Consider the following 21,891-nt stretch of genomic DNA (forward strand, 5'->3'; position numbering starts at 1 on the left):
TTGCAGGAGAATGCAGTGACATGATCCTAGACACATCCAAACCCATTCTTACTGATGTTGTCATCAATATGGGGTCTATTAGTCTTGGACAGAACATTGGATACTTGGAATAGTATTTAGAATATAGATAAGTGAATGATTTGTGAATGTGTTTGATGATTTGTGAACGTGTTTGATGATTTTTGATGATATGCAAATGCTTTTTTATGATTTTTGGATGTTTTTTATAGGTCGGTTGATTATAGGTCGGTTGATTTCAAATCATGAAATCAATGCAATTGTGGATTTTACTTAAAAAAACGCTGTAGACACAGTAGCGACGGTTTTTATTTGTGTCGTTACTATACAGTAGCAACGGTTCTTTAAGTGTCGCCATCAGAAAGTAAAATATTATATTCGTTTTTGCTGTGGAAAGATTCTTAAGAAAAACCATCACAAATAACGACTTTCAACGACGGCTTTTTCAGTTGTCGTTTGCAACTGTCGCGATAATATCCCCAACGGCCTTTCGGGCGACAGATTTTCTTCCGTTGGTAAAACTATTAGCGACGGTTTTATCCATTAGCGACGCTGGAACTCTTATTTTTCGTAGTAAATTTTCATTATATAATTACTTAAGTATAACCCAACCTAATGATCTGAAATTTTTTTTAGTAAAAAGAAATGTTGCTGGACGACTAGAACTAATTCTAACAAACAAACTCGTGTTATTGCAAAAAAAGAAAACTCGTGTTAATATTTTATTCTTAAACTTTCCTTGGCCCATATCACCTTACCCCTTAACTTTATATGCAACCAGCCCTAGTCCTACCCCACATTATCATGTAAATTGGTTTCTTTTGGTTTCTCTTTATTTTGCTTTCCTTGGAATTTCTTGAATGCTATCACTTTTATGTGAATTAGATTTCAAAGATATAATAAATAAACTTATCTCATCACATATGGGTAGATAGATTTATGTCAGAAAATACAGTGAACTTGGGGTGTGAGGAAAGAGTGATGAATGGGGTGCTCAAATCCATTTGTATATTCATAGGGCACAACTATATGGGATGTTGGGATCTTTGTGGGTTGTCTCACATGGAATATGGGCATTTGATTTGGTAGAAATTAAATAGAAAATGTCAAATCATCTTTCACAATTAAAACAATCTTGACTTCAAAGTTTGGAATTTTCAACTCTAATCTTGACACAATGATAGCCAACCCTAGCTCAATTGTGTCTCACGTAGCTACTACTGTCGGTTTGATCCCATCTTACCAACCTTAGAAAGAATAAGAGCAACTTGTATATATGGATGAAGAATGTATATATATATATATATATATATATATATATATATACATATTCATATTACATCTCAACTTGAAAGAAAAGAATAATAAAACTAATTAAAAAAATGTATATCAACAACAAAAAAAAACATTTCTAAAACATTTTAGCACCAGAAATGGAATGCTATTAGCCTATAAAGTTGAACAAAAAATTGAACCGAAGACCAAATTCCAATTTTATTTTATTTAAAATGACAAGTTATATTTTGTTCGGTTAAAATCCCACGCATTTATTGTTTGTTTGGTTAAAAACTTAAATATTTGTATTTTATTTGGTGAAAAACTCAAAAGCAATGCAACTAATGCAAATATTGTGTTGAAACCAGTTGTATATTACGAAAACACCTACAGAGCTAAAGACTAGAAAAAATTGAGCGATTTGTTTCCAACAAAACAAAAAATTTATTTGGAATTTTGACCAAATTCTCTAAAATGAGTTACATTCTAAAAATGTTTTGGTCAAGAAAAACAAAGACTCACATATCGTTTCGCCAATGGTGGCATTATTCCCTAACATTACAGTATATTCAAAGATCAAAACTAGAACAAAAATTAGTGGCCGTGTCCGAAAAATTAATGATGACAACTGAATAAATCAAATCAAAACAAATCAAAATTAGTGGTTAGATTTTAGAAGATTAGTCATCAAGATTCAACAAATGACATCAAGCTTTCTAACATGTAGTAAAGGTCACAAGTTTTCCAAGATATGTAAAAACACTGAACTTATTTGAGATATTTAAGATTTATTATACTATTGCGTCTTTTGTGCGCCTATTATTTTTTACTTAAAGTTAGAAAATCTTCTCCAATGTAACACTCAAAACAAACTCTAAAACTTATATTTTGACCATAAAATTAATTGATTTGCCTATTTGACACTTAGAGACCCTCAAAAGAACACTCTAAATTTAGAGTGTTCTCTTAAGAATCTCTAAAATAAAGCTTGATACATTATTTTAGATTGAGTTTTGCATTGATAATGGTTTTTAAAGAGAACCTCTACAAAATCTGACGTGACACTCTAAGTTTTAGAGTTTGAGTGTTACCTGGGAGATGCTCTTTAACCGTCAAACACTAGTAGTATAGGACTTTCCCTTATATTTATTAGATGTAAAATTTTACTAAGATTGGGTCTGCCACTGTTATAGCCATATAGAAGTCTTCCTCTTTTTTAAATTAGTTTCTAAGAATTTTTTAATACTTTGTTAGTAATTAACAACACTAAAGTTGTAAAGCTCATTTAGTTGATGGGTAACATGTATGTCTATCTATGGGAGAGATCAGAGTTCAAAAGTAACTTACACTAAAACTTATAAATGAGTAGCATATTATATCAAGTACAAGAAAAAGAAACAACATAAAATATGAAAATCAAGTACAAGTTAAGGAAACCAAATGGACATTCCCATATTAATACAAACCCTAAAATTTAATTATTAAACACAAATGACATGATCAACTCTACACAAATACTACATATTCTCTTATTGATGACTTCATTAGTCCTTCACTTACTTAAGCATCTGAGTTGGGTTAAAAACTGGGAAATTAGCAGGTAAATACTGGTAAGATTTTGCTGAAGAAGATAAATATGGATTAGATGATATTCCAGTATATCCAAGTGACGATTCCGGTCGGCCAATAGGACTATTAACTGCAACTTTCTCCAAGGATTGCACTTGACTCTTCAAGAATTTGACATAATGAATTGCTTCATCTAGCATTGAAGCTGTATCCATTTTAGTTCCTCCTGGAACTAATCTTTGAAGTATCCTTATCTTCTCACTTATCCTTTCTCTTCGATGTCTAGCCGCTACACTTTGTGGGTCTTTCGATATCTTCACGTTCCTTCTTTTCGGTGGCTTTACGGATTCTGGGTCAATGTGAATTGGTTGCATTGAAGCTACCCTAAAGATCATTTCTCTCATTGCTGCCATTGATGGGTTTTTCTTATTATTTGATGAATGATAAGGAAATGAATTTGTATCAGAGAATTCATTAGTATGATGCCTTAACCTAATCTTAGATACCATGTCAGCTGGAGTGTTAGGTAAGGAAGATAATGGAGGAACTGGATCTTGATGATGAACTGTGTTACTACTACTAAGAGATGATAATGGAGGTGGGTGATTGAGAAATGTAGGTGGAGAAGAGAGATTATGGTTTTGATCAAGAATGTTGGAATGGGTTAATATATTACTATTGTTTGGTGGTGTTGTTGTTAATCCACAATAGAATTCTATCAATGGAAATTCAGTTACTTCAGAATGATTGTGTTCAGAGAAGTCATCTGGGTGTTTATCCATATGCATCATCATCATCTTTATTTGTTCTTCTGTAATTGACTTAGAGTGTCCACATCCATGGAACTCTCTCTCTCTCTCTCTCGAAAGTTGCAGGGAGAGAAAAAGAAGGTAAGGAGGTAAGTAAAAGCTAATGAGAACCTAGAAACTGAGTGACAGAGGGATGGAGAAGGATAGAAAAGATGTAGTGGAGTTAGCTAGATTGGTATCAGAAACTGCAGCTAGCAGTAGCAGAGATGATATGGAAGAAAAGATAGAGTATGGGGCTAGCTAGAGGCAAAAGAAAGGAAGTGTTGATAAACAAGCTTGGTGCTGCAATAGTACATACTTGTATCTATATACTGATGAATGTTGTTGCTTTTACTTTTACTATATAAGAAAAAGGAAACATGGTTCTTTCGTGTTGGGCATATATTAACAGGTCGGGTTCGAGCGGGATGTCAGGCAGAGGCGGAGTCAGGATTTGAAGTAGGAACGAGCTGAAAATTGATGTAAGAAAAAGGGAGGATAATTTAGCAACCCAAAATTTGGGAAATACTTGAAAACCAGACCCAGATTTGAATAGTATTTGAAAAAAATTCATTTTGTGAAAATACAATTTTACCTCCGAAATCACGTAAAACATTTTTGAAAATTTCTGAACAAATCTTAGTTTGCTCCCAACAATTTTCTAAATTTATGAACAAATTCGTTTTTACTCAAAAATTATTTTGCAAAAATGTTTCGCATTTTGTCTTTTGCATTGGGCGAACACAAACTGACATTAACATTTTGGCTAAAGCATTTTCAATTTGTCTTGTAAAGAAAAAATGTTTCCACATTTTTTGTTTTGGTTTTGACAGATACATTTAGACTAATACACTTTTGTATGTGTCTTTTACAAAATTAAAATGTTATGCATATTATCCTTTGTAGTTGACAAACCCATTAACAAACAAATTAATATTTTGGCTAATGCATACATATGTTGTTAACAACATAATTATGTATGCTGACAACATTTTATAAAAAGTCAGGGCAACTATATATGTTGTGAACATTTTATAACAAGTCAGAACATTATTCCATATGTTATCAACATTTTACAACAACACAATTATATATATTGTCAACAGTTTATGACAACATATATATTTATATATATCGTCAGCGTAGAAGGGTAAAAGTGGATTATGGAAAAAAATATGACTGTCTTGTTAACAACATAATTATATATGTTGCTAACAGTTTAAAAAGTGTACAATAGATTTTTTTTTTTTACATTATTATTTTTGGATGGGTTTTTTCCAGTCCAGATTTTGAGTTTTTCATGCATTCTTTCAAGACCAAACACACCCTTAAATAAGTAAGTTTCTTATTAATACCAAAGAGGGAAGGGAGCTGAATAGGTGACCACAATTAAGATAACCCTTATTTCACTACTTGGCCAACCAAATTACATAGATTAAAGCAGGATCCTGGTAGATATTAGTGGGTTGACCCGGGTTGCAGCTCGGTCAGCCCACTAATAGCTTCGCGGCACTCCACGCCCGACGCCAAGTAGCACTTCAATAACACTTCAAAATTTGACTTTGACCCGTTTATTTCACTGGGTTGGTCGGGCTGAACTCACTTTCTGTTATCGGTGAACTCTAACGACTCGTTTGGCCATAACAAATTTCGGATTTTTGGATTTTTTCCCCAACCCTAAGCATTATACCAGTGTCACTTCAGAAAAAAAACAATATGATTATGAGTAGTAAGGGTGCCTCTAAAGGCGTGGGTCTCGGACTGACCCCAGTCTATATTATATTCAAGCCCAACATGAATTAGATCATGTCTGAATATCTTCGGACTTGCTTAGTATGTGGACGCAAAAAGATAAAACGAGTCATAGAGCATAAAAAAAGAGTAAAAATGAGGAATGCCAATAGGCGTTCCCAAGTAGTAAGTATTGGACTAGTACTTGTTCAACAAAAAAAAAGAAAAAAAAGTATTGGACTAGTACTAGATCCACTTTGAATGTAAATTGCACTTTAAATACAAAAACCCCACATTCACATGCCATGGCGTCAGAGGATAACCCCCAAAATCTAGAAGATTCATAGGCAGAAGCTGTTTAATTTTTAAATGGGTGTAGGGTAAAATGGATGATCGGATAAATAGTGAGAGAGATGTCAGAAGAGGATGAGAGGTGAAGTAGCAACGGGACTACTTTATGTCTGTATTGGTATTATTGTTCTCTCCCAAGGTAATCATGCTGCTGCATGCATGCATGCTTGCAAGTCTGCAACTACTACAAAAGCCCTTCTATTTCGCGTTCCAGGGTCAAAGACATCCCGTAAATGGAAGTAAATGTGGCCTCTCATTTTGTGTATACTAGGTATAACCCGTGCCTCCGGCACGGTCGATTATATTAAGCATTTTCATACGTCATAAAGTAATTGGCTATTCGTTATGAAAATGAACACGATGAAACTGCAACACCATCAAGTTCATGTTGCGAAATCCAATACAACCTGCACAAATATGTTTTTGTGGAGTTTGATCGATTGTAGTTTGGAATGTAAGCAGTCAGTTATGTTGACACTCTAACATCCAAATAGCCATATACATATTTGTATTTTCATCATAATTTCTAACAACGAAATACACTTAATAAAATAAGACAGGAACTTCAGAATTCAGATATATTTGTATATTGTGATAATTCAAAAATACTCAAGTAAGATGCTTTACTCAAGCACCTATGTACCCTCTCTTTGTCTATCTTTAAAACGTCTTTGCTATACTTCCAAAATAGATGGTTGACAAAATCAATCCCACGACGCAGGGCAACTTATAAACCCTAACCAAACTCACTTAAGAAAAAAATAGAACTTGAAACTTGAATGTGATATTTTCTCGTTTGAGTAGCCACATGGTGTGTCTTGCTTAACGAGTTTCATCTAGATTAATAATTAATCGGCCTCGAGAAAACTAAGAATAATATGTGATAGAGGTTAAATAGTTAGTCCATAGAACACAATTAATACTGAATTACCTCGAGTTAGATTTCAGAAAGTTTTTTTTTGTTTAAAAACTACGATGACTAACTATATGGTTCTTGGATTTTGAATCCATTTGAGTCAGAAAAACCAGATTCAAACCTTGAGGGAAAAAAGAAAGATAAACACCACGTACTCAAATTATTTTTGTTGTTGAAAGAACGCCACTCTAGTTGGTCATCTTGAATGAAAAATCAGTTAAATAATAGATTATTCAAAAAGACAAATTACAAACTTTTGTATCATAAATAATTTCAAAATAGAAGTAAAAGTAAAATTCAGTTTCAACCTAAACACACAAAAAGATCATTCCAGTGTATCACCAAAAGTCTCAAAACCCAATCAAGGTATTCATGAACAATAACCAAAACTTAATTTAGGACTATTGATTTGTTGACAAGGAAATCTAGGGTTTGAATTAGGTTTCTTTGGAACCAGGGGCCTTCTTTGCAGCCTCTATTACTGCTTTCTCAGCTTCAATTTTTGCAACGATGGCTTCGGTTTCAAATTCTTCAACTTGACGTAATTCGTGTTCTTTTGTTATCATAGCTATCTCTATGTTCTTTCCACCACTCTCGACGACCTAAACATGGAAGAAAGTCAAAAACAATTTCAAAAGTTATTACTTTGCCACACTAACGACCTTAAATAAAAAGCCTCATTTCATGTTTTTACTTGCACTACGCATATACAAAAAGTTTTATGATGAATTCGACCACTAACATCTAAAATGCGGGTCATTGTCTTCACCATATGATATGTAACAAATTAACGAAGTTATTCTTAAATTGTTCAAAAGCAAAAGCTAACATAACAGCTTATGCACATGTTAGTAAAAGTAAAGTGACCCTAAACCAGTACATCATGCTGAATACTCTCCCTCTTTGTATGTGCTTAAAAGCTTTTCGCCATGCTTATACCAGTAAACAAAGGTTGGGATCTAGATTCAAACCCTTCTGTTTTCAACACCATTATCTTTCTTTTCTCTAACACCTGAAATATTCAATTAAAATTTATTGAGTTAATAATTAATTATAGAAATGAACTAAACTCTCTTTGTTCCCAACTCATAACTAAATACTCATTTTAGATTTGAATGAAATACTCATTTGATAATCTCTAATGATTCAGCAAAGAAGAAAAATTCAAAATGGTAAAGACATACAAAATTCATATTTAAGCGAATGAATCATAGCTTGCCAACATTAAATTCAAATGAACATGAGTGAATAAACACAACAAAAAACACCCATGAATATAGTTGATGGAGCTCACCTAGATTCTAAGATCGAAAGAACTTGCATAAATGTTTTCTATCAATTGGGATAGTCTTTTTCCGAGGTTGCAGGGAGAGTCTATATATTATCTGTTAAAAAATTAAATTCTAATATGCGGAAGTTACATACCTTCAGCCATTGTTGATTAAGTTAAATGATCTGCAAGATAAAAGCCTGAAAGTCTTCTAACCTCAATCCTCTCCGTAACTTTGTTGTTGTGTTTTGATGGAGAGAAACAAGCATTAATATAGGAGGGGTTAGGGACCTTCAGTTATGAAACTACTCCCACTTCTTTTCCATCGAAGAAGGGGGTAGTGGGTTGGTTATTGTAACCAACTTTATCTCCCAAATATTCCTAATACCCACGTAAGCAAGCATTTACTGAATTCAAATCAGTAAATTGGTCAAAGCCAAGATAGAGGGAAATTAGGAATGTGGGCCACCCTTAGTCTCTAACAAGAAACGTGTCCAACATTCTCCCACTTGGCCCACATGCTATATTTCATAAGTACATGGGTAATGGACTGTATGGCCAAACAAACACTTAAATTGGGATTTCACTCATTCTTAATTAAAGAACATATCACACGAATCATAGCGGTCACATTCTGATAAATGAATGCTTCCTTCCATGTATTACAATGCATTATGCTCTCTAACTAAGCACTTGATGAGCATAACTTCAGAATGAGTAATTTCTGACAAAATTACTCAGGTCCTCCTTTAATATCACAATGGATATAAGATGGTTATTCTTTATGTGCACGAATAAAACTATTTATTCAAAATAACCGAACACCTTAAATAGTCAAAGAAAGTACATGTCAAGCATTACATAAGTTAACAAAGACCCATACGCTCCACATGATCTAAGAACACTTGTGCCGGCAACGCCTTAGTCATGGGATCCGCAATCATTAACTTAGTACTGATATGCTCAATGGCCACCACATGTTCCTTAACTTGATCTCTGACAAGAAGGTACTTTATGTCGATATGCTTACTTCTGCTTCCGCTCTTATTGTTTTTAGAGAAGAAAACCGCAGCAAAATTATCACAAAGGATCTTTAATGGTCTCTCTATAGTATCGACAATTTTGAGACCCGAAACAAAGTTTCTCAACCATATTGCTTGTGTCGTTGCTTCATAGCATGCAATGAACTCTGCCTCCATAGTAGATGTTGCGAGGATGGTCTGTTTGGTACTTCTCCAAGATATAGCTCCTCCAGCAAGAAGAAAGATATATCCCGAAGTAGATTTTCTTGAATCCACGCATCCCGCAAAATCTGAATCCGAATATCCAACCAGCTCCAGATGGTCAGTATATCCGTAGGTCAGTCTGTAGTCCTTAGTTCCTTGCAGATATCTCATAACTCTTTTCACAACCTTCCAATGTTCTTTCCCGGGATTGCTTTGGTATCTTCCTAGCAGTCCCACCACGAAAGCAAGATCAGGTCTTGTGCAGACCTGTGCATATAAAAGGCTGCCTACTGCTGATGCATATGGAATGTCTTTCATCTCCCCCTGTTCCAATGCATTCTGTGGACATTGACTTTGAGTCAATTTCTCTCCTTTAGCGATTGGCGCTACAAGTGATGCACAGTTATGCATCCTGAATCTTTCCAAAATTCTTTCGATGTAGGCTTTCTGAGATAATCCTAAGGATCTTTTAGATCTATCTCTGTGAATCTCTATGCCTATGACATAAGAGGCTTCACCTAAATCCTTCATCTCAAAATTCTGAGAAAGAAATTCCTTAGTCTCATGTAGCAATCCCAAATCACTAGTTGCAAGTAAAATATCATCTGCATATAGGACTAAAAATATGTATTTGCTCCCACTGACCTTAAGGTATATACATTGATCGACAATGTTTTCTGTAAAACCAAAAGAGGTTATAACATTGTGAAACTTTAAATACCATTGGCAGGATGCCTGTTTTAGTCCATAAATAGATTTCCTGAGCTTGCAAACTAAATGGTGATCGTTTTCGTCACGAAAACCCTCGGGTTAAACCATGTATACCTCCTCTCCCAAATGCCCATTAAGGAATGCTGTCGTAACGTCCATTTGGTGTAGCTCTAGATCGAAATGAGCTACTAAAGCCATAATAATCCGCAATGAATCCTTCTTAGAAACCGGAGAGAAGGTTTCATGGTAGTCTATGCCTTCCTTCTGAGTGTAACCTTTAGCTATAAGTCTAGCTTTATATCGTTCGACGTTTCCGGAAGAGTCTCTTTTGGTTTTATAAACCCATTTGCAGCCAATGGCTTTAGACCCTTTCGGTAACTCAACGAGTTCCCAGACTTGATTTTTAGCCATAGATTCCATCTCTTCCTTCATGGCATCATACCAAAGTGCAGATTTTTCTCTATTTATGGCTTCTGAAAATGAATTTGGGTCACGTTTAGGCCCAATGTCAAAATCAGACTCTTGGAGATATACCAGATAATCGCTGGAAATAGCTGGTTTTCTTGTTCTTGAGGATCTCCTTAGAACCACATCTTCATGCTCAATTTGTGGAACAGGTTCTTGTGGGATATGTTTTTCATGAACCGGTTGCTCTAAAGTTGGTTGTTGTGCAATTATGTCAGGTTGACTTCTTTGCACAATGACCAAACCTCTAGTATCCATAGGCAACTCAGGTTCCTCTCGTGTTTCCTCAAATTCTATCAGTCGAGGAATATCACTCCCACTTGAATCAAAATCCTCAAAGAACTTAGCATTTCTAGCCTCAACTATTCTTTGGGAATGTGAAGGACAATAAAATCTAAATCCCTTAGAGTTAACTGCATAGCCGATGAAATACCCACTGGTTGTCCTTGGATCTAACTTCTTTATGTGAGGATTGTAAATTCTCACTTCTGCAGGACAACCCCATATGTGTAAATGACTTAAACTCGGTTTCCATCTGTTCCATAATTCAAATGGTGTCTTAGGAACGGCCTTAGATGGAACTCTGTTTAAGATGTACACTGCGGTTTTCAAGACTTCACTCCATAAGGATAAAGGAAGATTAGTGTTACTAATCATGCTCCTCACCATGTCCATAAGAGTTCGTTTCCTCCTTTCGGCTACACCATTTTGTTGTGGTGTGCCAGGCATTGTATATTGAGCAACAATGCCTTCTTCCTCAAGGAACTTAGCAAATGGACCAGGCATCTGACCATTTTCTGTGTACCTTCCATAGTACTCCCCGCCTCTATCAGACCTTACAATCTTTATTTCATGTCCTTTTGTTTTTCTACTTCTGCTTTAAAACTTTTGAAAGCATCAAAAGCTTCAGCCTTATCAAACAGAAGATAAAGGTACATGAATCTTGTATGATCGTCAATGAAGGAGATAAAATATCTCTGACCATTGAGGCATGGGGTAGGAAATGGTCCACATATGTCAGTGTGTATGATCTCTAGAATCTGAGAGCTCCTTTTGGCACCCTTAGAGGTCTTGTTTGTCTGCTTTCCCTTTATGCAGTCCACACAAGTACCAAAATCAGAAAATCAAGAGTTTTTAAAACTTCATCTTTCACTAATCTCTTTACACGCTCAATGGAGATATGACCTAATCTCCTGTGCCATAAAGTAAAGGAGTTCTCATCGATCCTATTACGTTTAATACCAATATCTGCATGCATACTTAAGTAATTATGCTCGAAAGTGGGGTCTAGATCAATTTTGTACAAACCATCAATTAAAGTTCCACCACCAACAGAAAAATTATTTTTCAAAATACGAAAACATGGTTTCTTGAATAGAAATTCATAATCAACATTCACAAGTTTTGAAACAGAAATCAAGTTTCTAGAAAAAGATGGAACATCGAAAACATTGTTTAAATCTAACACAAAGCCGGTTTTCAAAATTAATCTAAAAGTCCCCACAGCTTCGACTTGAGACCGCATCCGGTTTCCAGAATAGATGCCAACCTCATTTCCTTTCGGCTTCCTTAGGTCCAGAAAGCCCTGCATGGTATTAACAATATGAATCGTAGAACTAGAGTCAATTTTGTACAAACCATCAATTAAAGTTTCACCACCAACAGAAAAATTATTTTTCAAAATACGAAAACATGGTTTCTCGAATAGAAATTCATAATCAACATCCACAAGTTTTGAAACAGAAATCAAGTTTCTAGAAAAAGATGGAACATAGAAAACATTGTTTAAATCTAACACAAAGCCGGTTTTCAAAATTAATCTAAAAGTCCCCACAGCTTCGACTTGAGACCGCATCCGGTTTCCAGAATAGATGCCAACCTCATTTCCTTTCGGCTTCCTTAGGTCCAGAAAGCCCTGCATGGTATTAACAATATGAATCGTAGAACCAGAGTCAATCCACCAAGTATTAGTTGGGGCATCAACAGAAAACGATTCATGACATACACAAGATATGAGATTACCTTTCTTCTCGAGCCAGTTCTTATACTTGAGGCAATCTTTCTTTTCGTGTCCAGCCTTTCTGCAGAAGAAACATTTCACCCGTTTTCCATGATGCTTTAGTGGCATAGTTTCTTTGTTCTGCACATTCTTGACACGTTTGCCCTTCTTGGTACTTCCTTTAGCATGAGAAACAAAATGGGCACTTTCAAGTTTCTCATGTTTCATCCTCTCTTCCTCTTGAACACACATGGTCAGAAGTTCGTTGATTGACCAATTTTACTTATGTGTGTTGTAGGAGATTTTGAAAGGCCCATATTCCTTAGGAAGAGAGTTAAGTACCAAATGAACTAAAAATGACTCAGGAATCTCGACTTTAAGGGGTTTCAACTGAGCAGCAATGTCCCTCATCCCCATAATGTGCTCACGCACTCCTTTAGAATAGTCAAAAGTTTTGTCTGAAAGTCTCTTCATTAGGGTGCTGGCTTGTGCCTTATCTGAGCGAACAAATTGTTCCTCAACCGCTCTGAGAAAGTCTTTTGCGTGAGGGCAATCAGGTATTGAACCCCGATTACTCTTATTCACGCGGGACTTAATGAACATCAAACTTAGGCGATTAGATCGCTCCCACCGCTCATAGTCCAACCTTTCCTGAGGCGTACTTGATTCCGTGGGGACGGGTGGTGCATCCATACGAAGCGCCAAATCCAAGTCCACACACCCCAAAGTGAAGAGAACACTGTCCTTCCAATCCGAGAAATTATCACCACATAAAATAGGAATACGAGAAGTATCATTCATAAAAGCAGTAGAAATAGCTGCAAAAGAAACATTCAAGCTATGAAATATTTATCTTTATTCTAAATCAACTAATGTCAATTTAGTAGTAAATTCTAACCTTCCTGTGGGCAGAGGCTACAACCGCATAAGAATTTACTATACTTTATTAATAAGACTAATATAAATAAAATATTAAACCCGTAAAATTTTCATACCTGTGGGCATAGAAAATTCACATTTAATATTTCATTTTACTATCCTATTCCAATATAACTTTACAAAATAATTATCTCCCTGTGGGGCAAAATAATTATTTATAAAAATTATGTTGCAATTGGAAACGTCATTTCAACTTGATGCGATAAATAAAATTAATTATCGCACATCTACATGTTTTAAGATGTTGTGGCTACTCTATAAAACATGCAATGTCCAAAATAAATGACAATGTTTCCATACTCATAAACGGTTCCTCATGTAATTTGACATACACTCATATCATGTCTATAAAACAACACATGACATTATGCTCGTGTTATTTGGCATTTGTACTTATACGATGTGTACAAATAAAATATTACATAACCAAAGTGCCAAAACAGAAATGGACTAACACACTTTCAACATCAGGCTAATTATTAAAACACAATGTTTCATATGCATATATGTCATGTCCACTGTAACTTTTGATATTTTACTTAATGAGTTTCAAGCATAACATAATCCAATATAAAGTGTCTCTTACTTACAGTAATAATATATGAGACATCTCTATGTGGGAATAAAATTTCAAATCGAACTTATCATAATCTATTTCAGAAAATATATGTAACAAGAAGATTTGAACCAAATATGTTTAGTTTAAACATACCCAGGAGAATACCAAGAATCCTATATAGACGTATAACTAATTGACTGGGATTATTTATTCCACGAATTAGTTTCCATTAAAATCTACCGACTAATTAAACAGTAACCAATTATGTTATCATAAAATCTCAACCAAAATTTGTTTCCTAATATCTCTCTGTACTTAGTCAAAGATATTTCTAACAACAAAGAGATATAATACAATAACAGAGATGTCTAACAATAAAGAGATAAAATATGAAACAATCTATTCAATATACAGGGATCAAAGAAAAAATTCAAAATCCCAACCGAATTCATATCAACTTTGTATACGGTGAAACAAATTTAATCAATCCCAATTTAACTCTTAACAAGAATACATATCTCAAATGGAACGAGATTTGTTTCACATAAAATATCAACTAATATTTATACCTAAACTTCCTGAAGATGAGATTAAATCACATAGTTTAGATATCTTAACAAATAATTGATCATCCTTAAATACTAATCAACAAAACCAAAAGGAGGCTCTGATACCAAATGTTAAAAAATTAAATTCTAATATGCCGAAGTTACATACCTTCAACCATTGTTGATTAAGCTAAATGATCTGCAAGATAAAAGCCTGAAGTCTTCTAACCCCAATCCTCTCCGTAACTTTGTTGTTGTGTTTTGATGGAGAGACACAAGCATTAATATAGGAGGGGTTAGGGACCTTCAGTTATGAAACTACTCCCACTTCTTTTCCATCGAAGAAGGGGGTAGTGGGTTGGCTATTGTAACCAACATTATCTCCCAAATATTCCTAATACCCAGGTAAGCAAGCATTTACTGAATTCAAATCAGTAAATTGGTCAAAGCCAAGATAGAGGGAAATTAGGAATGTGGGCCACCCTTAGTCTCTAACAAGAGACGTGTCCAACATTATCATGTCAACCAGCTAATTGTTTTACATACTTCATTTTCCTCTCCTTCTATTTCTTCATCCTGGACTGATCGTACGTAGTACACAGATTTATACGCGTCTCGAGTGGGAGTTCCAACAAACACCTAATACACACAAATCCTAATAAGGGATGGTGTAAATGCTAGGGGTGGTAATGAGGGGGAGGGTTGAGTTCAAGGTATGATATCTGAAGAAGAGTTGAGGGATTATATTTGGTTCGTTTAATAGGCTTTTAATTTGATTCAAGGCCTTGGAAAAGATTACGGACAATTCATTACCGCTATGAAGAGTACAAAACCAACAACTAAGTTTCCGGAACTTAGATCAAAACTATTTCACCAAGAACACTGACTAAAAGCTCAAGAATCTCATGAAAAATCAACCTACTTAGTCAAGAAAAGAAGATTGATCAAATCATCTAAACATTAATCAAATAATCTAAACATTAATCAAATAATCTCTCTAAAACACCAAAAACAAACTGAAATTCACCGGTTCTTCCTAGCCGAATAGTATGTGGGCCCAACTGAGGGCGTATTGAGTCACGATCTTGGTAAGCTAGAAGAACTATCTTCTTGTATTGCTCTGCTTGGTGTGCATAATAATGTCTTTGTACTGTTATATCACCTAAACTATTTGTATATCAAATTGTTGTGTGTATGTTGATGGTAAAATGTCTATGAACTCTATTAAGCTGATATTTGAGTTATCTCACTCCTTCATTTATTTTTGTTCAAGTATTATAGACTGATCGATCTAATCCTGCTCGCGAGCAACTTATAACGTAAGATCGATCTGCTTTTTGATATTTTTAAGTTATGTAAATTATTGCAGAACGAACAATATGTATGTATGTATGATGCACCCGAAAAGGTTGCACACCCAAGCGGAGGTATCACGTAGTAACCGGTAAAACCGGAGTCGATCTAAGGATAGGAGGGTAACTCGGATATCAAAGGGTCTCGTTCGCCGGTCCAGATATCAAATACTAACTTAGACTAAAAAGGAACGAAACAAGGATTAATGGGAGTTTTATGATGGAGTGAGGAATAAAAGATAACAAATGAAATTAAACGATAAAAGTAAACGGGCGAGAGAGATTCGAGAGAAGAGTCAGAGGAACAAGAGTCGGGAGGCAACAAGAGTCGGGAGACAAATAAATGAGAGAGGTGTCGAACCGAGAATCCGATAATGATAAACTTACGACTACGTGTAGTCGGATCTAATGTTTGAAGGTATAGTTGATGTTCGACTCCTAAAGTAGATGTCTCTAAGCACTACGTATATCCGGAGATCATACTTAGTCAAACAAACGTCTAAATCGGTTGATCCCGAGTCAACGAAAGTGTTGTCTAGTCGACTAACTATGTGAAGTGCATGACAAGACACATGAAATTATGACTTAGACTACGATCGATATCGAATACTTCGTTTCGTCTATTAACTATGAGAAGTGCTTGACAAGACACATGAAAATACGATCAAAACGATAATCGAAATAAATGAATATCAATTTATAATCAAAACATCAAATCATATTAAACTTAATCACGAATTCATCACATTTCATCTCATATAATCAACACACTAAACTTAGCTAAACATGGAGATTGAATAAGAAATGGAAAGAAAATGATGAGAGAATCCCCTTTTTTCGATGTGGTTCGAGACTAAGATCGTCGGTAAATATGAGTCTTTAAGGTGCGGCCGATCTCCCCTTAGTAAATTTTTGGTTCCCCATAGCGACCATCATCATCTTCTCCATTTAGAACTCAACCTCCATTAAAGCTAAACCCTAGCTTTCTCTCTTTAGCAATGTCTAGCCCAAAATGAAATCAAACCACATGAGAAGCTAGATCAAGACATGGGGAACAAAAGCCCTAAGATTTCGGACCAAGAAGGTTGTCGGAAACTCATATAAGTCCGGCCAAAGGATGCTCCAAATCCGGCCGAATCATGAAGAATCCGGCCAAAACACTTAGATCCGGGCTAAAGGCTTCCGGCCCGAGCTGTACATCCCATACACGCATCCCGTGCGCGCGACCCGAGCGTGCTGTCCGAGCTCCGGGTAGCTGTTGTTTGGCCGGCGTCCTCTATTTCGTGCTGTTTGTCCTTCCCGTGGAGCGTGTCCACTGCCGCAATTCGTCCCGTGCTAGCACGGCCGCACAGCTGCTGCTCGGCCGTGCTCTGTGATGTCTTCCCTTCTCTGTCGGAGCCTAGTCCGACCAAGCTTTGGCCGGCCTCGGTGATGGCCGGCCTAGCTTGGCCGCCCACTTCTTTCTCTTTCCCTCACTTCCTTCAAACTCCCAACTCTCTAGCTCAAGAACACCAAAACCCTCAAGCTCTAGCCTCTTTCTCTCTCTCTCTAACCCTTTTCCTGTTGATGAATGAAGAAGATGATGAATAGTAACCTTTTACTACTAAAACCCTAGGTCAAGACTTTGACTTTGACTTTGACTCAGACTTGACTTGGATCCATAAAGAGAGGGTACCTATAAAATCTCTACTTCTTTCTTTCTTCTTCTTTTTCTGTGTAGGCTTTTGGCTTGTCATTGGGCTTGACTTTGATTTCAAATTAGAAACAAAGGAGAGTGCCTTCAAATAAAGACTTTGGCTTCTTCCTTTCATATCTTCCCCGGCCGAACTTCGAATTTGAATACCGTTTTCACCGTCGGACTCGTCATTGACTATACTTGTCATTTGATTTGCTTGAAGTCTTTTTCTTTCGTTTTCGGCACATGAAATGATGGTGATAATTCGCTCTCTTTATTTCAAATTACATGTTTAACTCCAAAATAGGTACCTAACATGAAAAACACATAAAATATTATTTATAATACTCGAAACAAACTAATTAGTCTAAGTTAGGCGCTCCAAATGTGACATTTTCGTGATACATGAAGATCCCTAAACTTAAACTTTGCTAGTCCCCGAGCAAATAAAACAAAATAAAAGCCTAACTCACTTTCGGAGGCATCCCGGTTGCATTTAGCGTATGCAATGAGCCTTTAAACCCCTAGGTTGCCCCTAAAGGACGAGTGTCGTCTCGTGAGGGTTTCCATAGATGATACCCACAAACATCGAGTCTCTTGAGACATAAGGGTCCAACATCAAAATCATAGATAAGCATGATTCATATAGTAAAGAGTTTAAGCATGTCAACACATAATGAATCAAGTAAATAAGCTCGTGTAAAAGCTAAAGACCTCTTCACTAATGATCTTACCCTAAAATGCAAGTGTCATACCATAAAGAGCAACATCTATGTTGCAAAGGCACACAACTTTGATTCCCAAGTTAGTATTTCGTCTTGACTTCGGCCTCACGGACATACACTCCAAAGATGTAACGCCCCAAGCCTTAGTAGTTGCCGATATTGTCCCCGCTTTGACCACCTTACACAGGTACGGGGTTTTGTCCTTGGCGAAGGCACCACAAGCCTACCCAAAAGGCCTCGGTACTTACTAAGCTTGAGCTTACACATATAGCCCAGTCTCTGGACACTCTTGCGAGCAATGTGGGACTATTACAATCCCCCACCCTCAGCGAAGAGCCGTCCTCGGCTCTGATACCACTTGTAACGCCCCAAGCCTTAGCAGTTGCCGATATTGTCCCCGCTTTAACCACCTCACACAGGTACGGGGTTTTGTCCTTGGCGAAGGCACCACAAGCCTACCCAAAAGACCTCGGTACTTACTAAGCTTGAGCTTACACATATAGCCTAGTCTCTGGACACTCTTGTGAGAAATGTGGGACTATTACAATCCCCCACCCTCAGCGAAGAGCCGTCCTCGGCTCTGATACCACTTTGTAACACCCCAAGCCTTAGCAGTTGCCGATATTGTCTTTAACCACCTCACATAGGTACGGGGTTTTGTCCTTGGCGAAGGCACCACAAGCCTACCCAAAAGGCCTCGGTACTTACTAAGCTTGAGCATACACATATATCCCAGTCTCTGGACACTCTTGTGAGAAATGTGGGACTATTACAAAAGATGAAATCACTCAAGAATGGTTCGCTCGTATGTGTGAGTGTGATCACTAACATGGACTCAACACATAAAAAAGGGCGAGGACAACATTTTGGAACGAATGATCTCCTAAAAGAAATTAGCCACAAAATGGAGTGGGGAAGCTCACTCGCCCTTCTCACCCATTTTACCCTCTTAGAATGCCTCCTAAAGGTTAGCGAATACAAGAGATGGATGATATGGTGGATTCACGAGAATGTCGACCTCTTCATAATAGAACCTCTTAAGCACTTCCACATTTGTCTCTTGCTTCGAATACTTATTCACGAACATACACACAAACACACATATATACAATCACATCACTCACACAAAAGAGCTAACATGCTCAAACATAACATAAACAACTTTATTCATCATTCATTTTTTTTTTCATTTTGTCTTTCTATATTTTGTTCATATCACGTTTTCTCTTTTTTTTTTCTTTTTCATAACACAAATACAATCAACCAAAACAAAATCAACACACATAACTCTATTCTTGCAATTAACTTTTTTCATTTCATACTTGCTTTTGACATTCTTCATTTTTTTCTTCTCATGTCTTCATTCTCGGGATATAAGATGATGGGTGATGATGGAGTATCTGCTTTCCTCTAGTTGACACTCTCATTGGGTTTCATTGACTACAAGGGCAAGGTTAATTCGCTATCCAAATGTCACTCCTAGTGGCTAAGAAAGTTGAGCACACGAGATCAAATGATCTCTTTTAATAGATTACGAGGTTGAGTAGCTCTTCATTCTACTCGGAGTTAGCGCAGAAGAGTACACTCGAAGGGCAATTTAGGCTTTGAGCTCACACATGGGTTAAGCTCCACGAGATGTTTCTTCTTCACTAAGATGTCACTCCTATGGTACAACACATACACTAGAAGACTCGACTTTCATGCAAAGGTCACTAGCAATCACAAAACTTAGGCGCTCCAAATGTGACATTTTCGTGTCACATCAATGTATCACCTTAATATCTAGTTACATGTGCGATATTTGGAGTTTGGATATCGTTGTGTTTTAATATGAAGTTTATGTGAGTATATATGAATGTCTGACATGTTATTTTTCAATTTTGACAATTTCACTTTACAGACGGGGCTGCCAAAATTTAGTCTTGGTTTTGATATACATCTATGTATGCTATACACCTGGTTACTTTTAGTTCGATTTCAGTAAATATGATTTCTTATTAGATTTCCGCCGCATCATTCATTTGTTTGAAAATGGAGGTGAGCGTGTTAGCTTTGGTTTAATTTAGAAACTTCGTTTAAGTGAGACTTTGACTTAGTTTCTTTTATAAACTACTTGGCAAACCGTGATTTGGAACACGGGGTGGCACACGTATTCTCATTGTCAATATAGTTTGTTGAAATAGAAAATTATATCTTTCATTTTGAATTTGTTGTCAATGTATCAGAACATACTTCTGTTACTTGACGACAACGCAACGAGGATCCACAAGTTGACAAGATCCACAAGTTCGACGAAAAGAGCCCTTTATGGTTTCATAAAGATTCAATCAGATAGAGACTAAGTTATAAGACTTATGTACCCCATTCTTTTATGAACAAGTGTATTACCTCCCTCCGCCCCAAAATAATAGGTGAAGTTTCTATTTTAGTTTGTCCCAAAACTAGTTGGAAGTTTAAAAATAGTACTAAAAAATTCTCATTTTCTTCCAATAATACTAATAGCTATTAATGAGTGAAGGTTTTAACTTTATTTAATCCTAGATGCTTTCCTACTACCCAAAACCAACTCTACAACTTTAGTTTTCTTGGTAACACAAAATGGGATAAAAATCAAGTACTCTAGTAAAAGTAGTTTAAAAGTTTTCAACACATCAACTAAAATATGGCGTTAAAGTGTAAATTTGTTGAACATAACTTGTTTTGGTAGGAGATTATTGCGCCAAATCTAAAATCTAAAACGAAACTTGGCGCTAAATTTTCAGTGGGAAATTTTAAACTTTCCACCATCCTATTTATACACTTTACAATTGCTAAAGTGGACAATTCATCTCTGTGTCAAATAAATCAAATTGAATATTCATATTATGGACATGGATTCCATATCAACAACAACTAATTCAAACCAGTCTAAGAATCATAGAAAATTAACAGATGAAGAAAGACAAATGATTTTTGAAGGATTATTAAAGGATAGTAAGAACGGAAAAATGAAATACGGTTGGGGAACAAAAATTGCTGCCAAATTTTCTACTAGTTTGAATACGGTGAGTCGAATATAGAATCAAGGATTACAAAATATTGATGAGATGTTAGCGGTTGATGTATCAAAAAATATGGTTGCAAAAGTTGGTCGTAAAAAAGTTCAACTTGATATTGAACAATTCGACAATCTTCCTCTTCATAAACGAACTAATATCCGGAAAATGGCGAAGGCTTTAAGCATGTCTAAGTCTACTCTTCATAGACGAATCCAAGATGGTGAAATTAGGCGACACACAAACGCTATCAAGCCGTATTTGACTGAGGTAAATATGAAAAAAAGGCTTTTGTTTTGTTTGTCAAATTTGCAAAGTACTGTTAATGTAAACAACAATGGAAGTTTTACTTTTAAGAATATGTACGATCACATCCATATAGATGAAAAATGATTTTATATAACTAAGGAATCTCAAAGGTATTATCTTCTTCCCGACGAACCGAAACCATTGCGTACGTGTAAAAGTAAACGATTCATTACGAAGGTTATGTTTCTAGCTGTTGTTGCTAGGTCGAGATGCAATGATGATGGAATTTATGAATTTTCTGGGAAGATATGAATTTTTTCATTCATAACAAAAGAAAATGCAAAACGACGTAGTAAAAATCCTGACGCCGGTACTGAAGAAACTAAAGCAATCTTGTCTGTGACAAAAGAAGTAACAAGAGATTGTTTAATTAACAAAGTATTGTCGGCTATTCGATCAAAACGGTCCGCCGAAGATAAGTCGAGACCCA

The 21,891-nt window shown here is 36.0% G+C and overlaps 1 protein-coding gene and 1 pseudogene across 1 annotated transcript; both read right to left on the bottom strand.

Moving 5' to 3' along the window:
- Nucleotides 1-2,849: 2,849 nt before the first annotated feature.
- Nucleotides 2,850-3,659, bottom strand: LOC147564949 (uncharacterized). Its single transcript, XM_086642701.1, has one exon. It carries the CDS (start codon nt 3,657-3,659, stop codon nt 2,850-2,852), a length of 810 nt encoding a protein of 269 aa, XP_086498827.1.
- An 8,541-nt stretch (nt 3,660-12,200) lies between these two features.
- On the bottom strand, nt 12,201-14,544 carry LOC147564950 (uncharacterized; annotated as a pseudogene).
- Between the last annotated feature and the right edge of the window lie 7,347 nt (nt 14,545-21,891).

This window comes from Eschscholzia californica, unplaced genomic scaffold (genome assembly GCF_041429995.1).
Source record: "Eschscholzia californica isolate CP2 unplaced genomic scaffold, dmEscCali1.0.p SCAF_1, whole genome shotgun sequence".
NCBI lineage: Eukaryota > Viridiplantae > Streptophyta > Magnoliopsida > Ranunculales > Papaveraceae > Eschscholzia > Eschscholzia californica.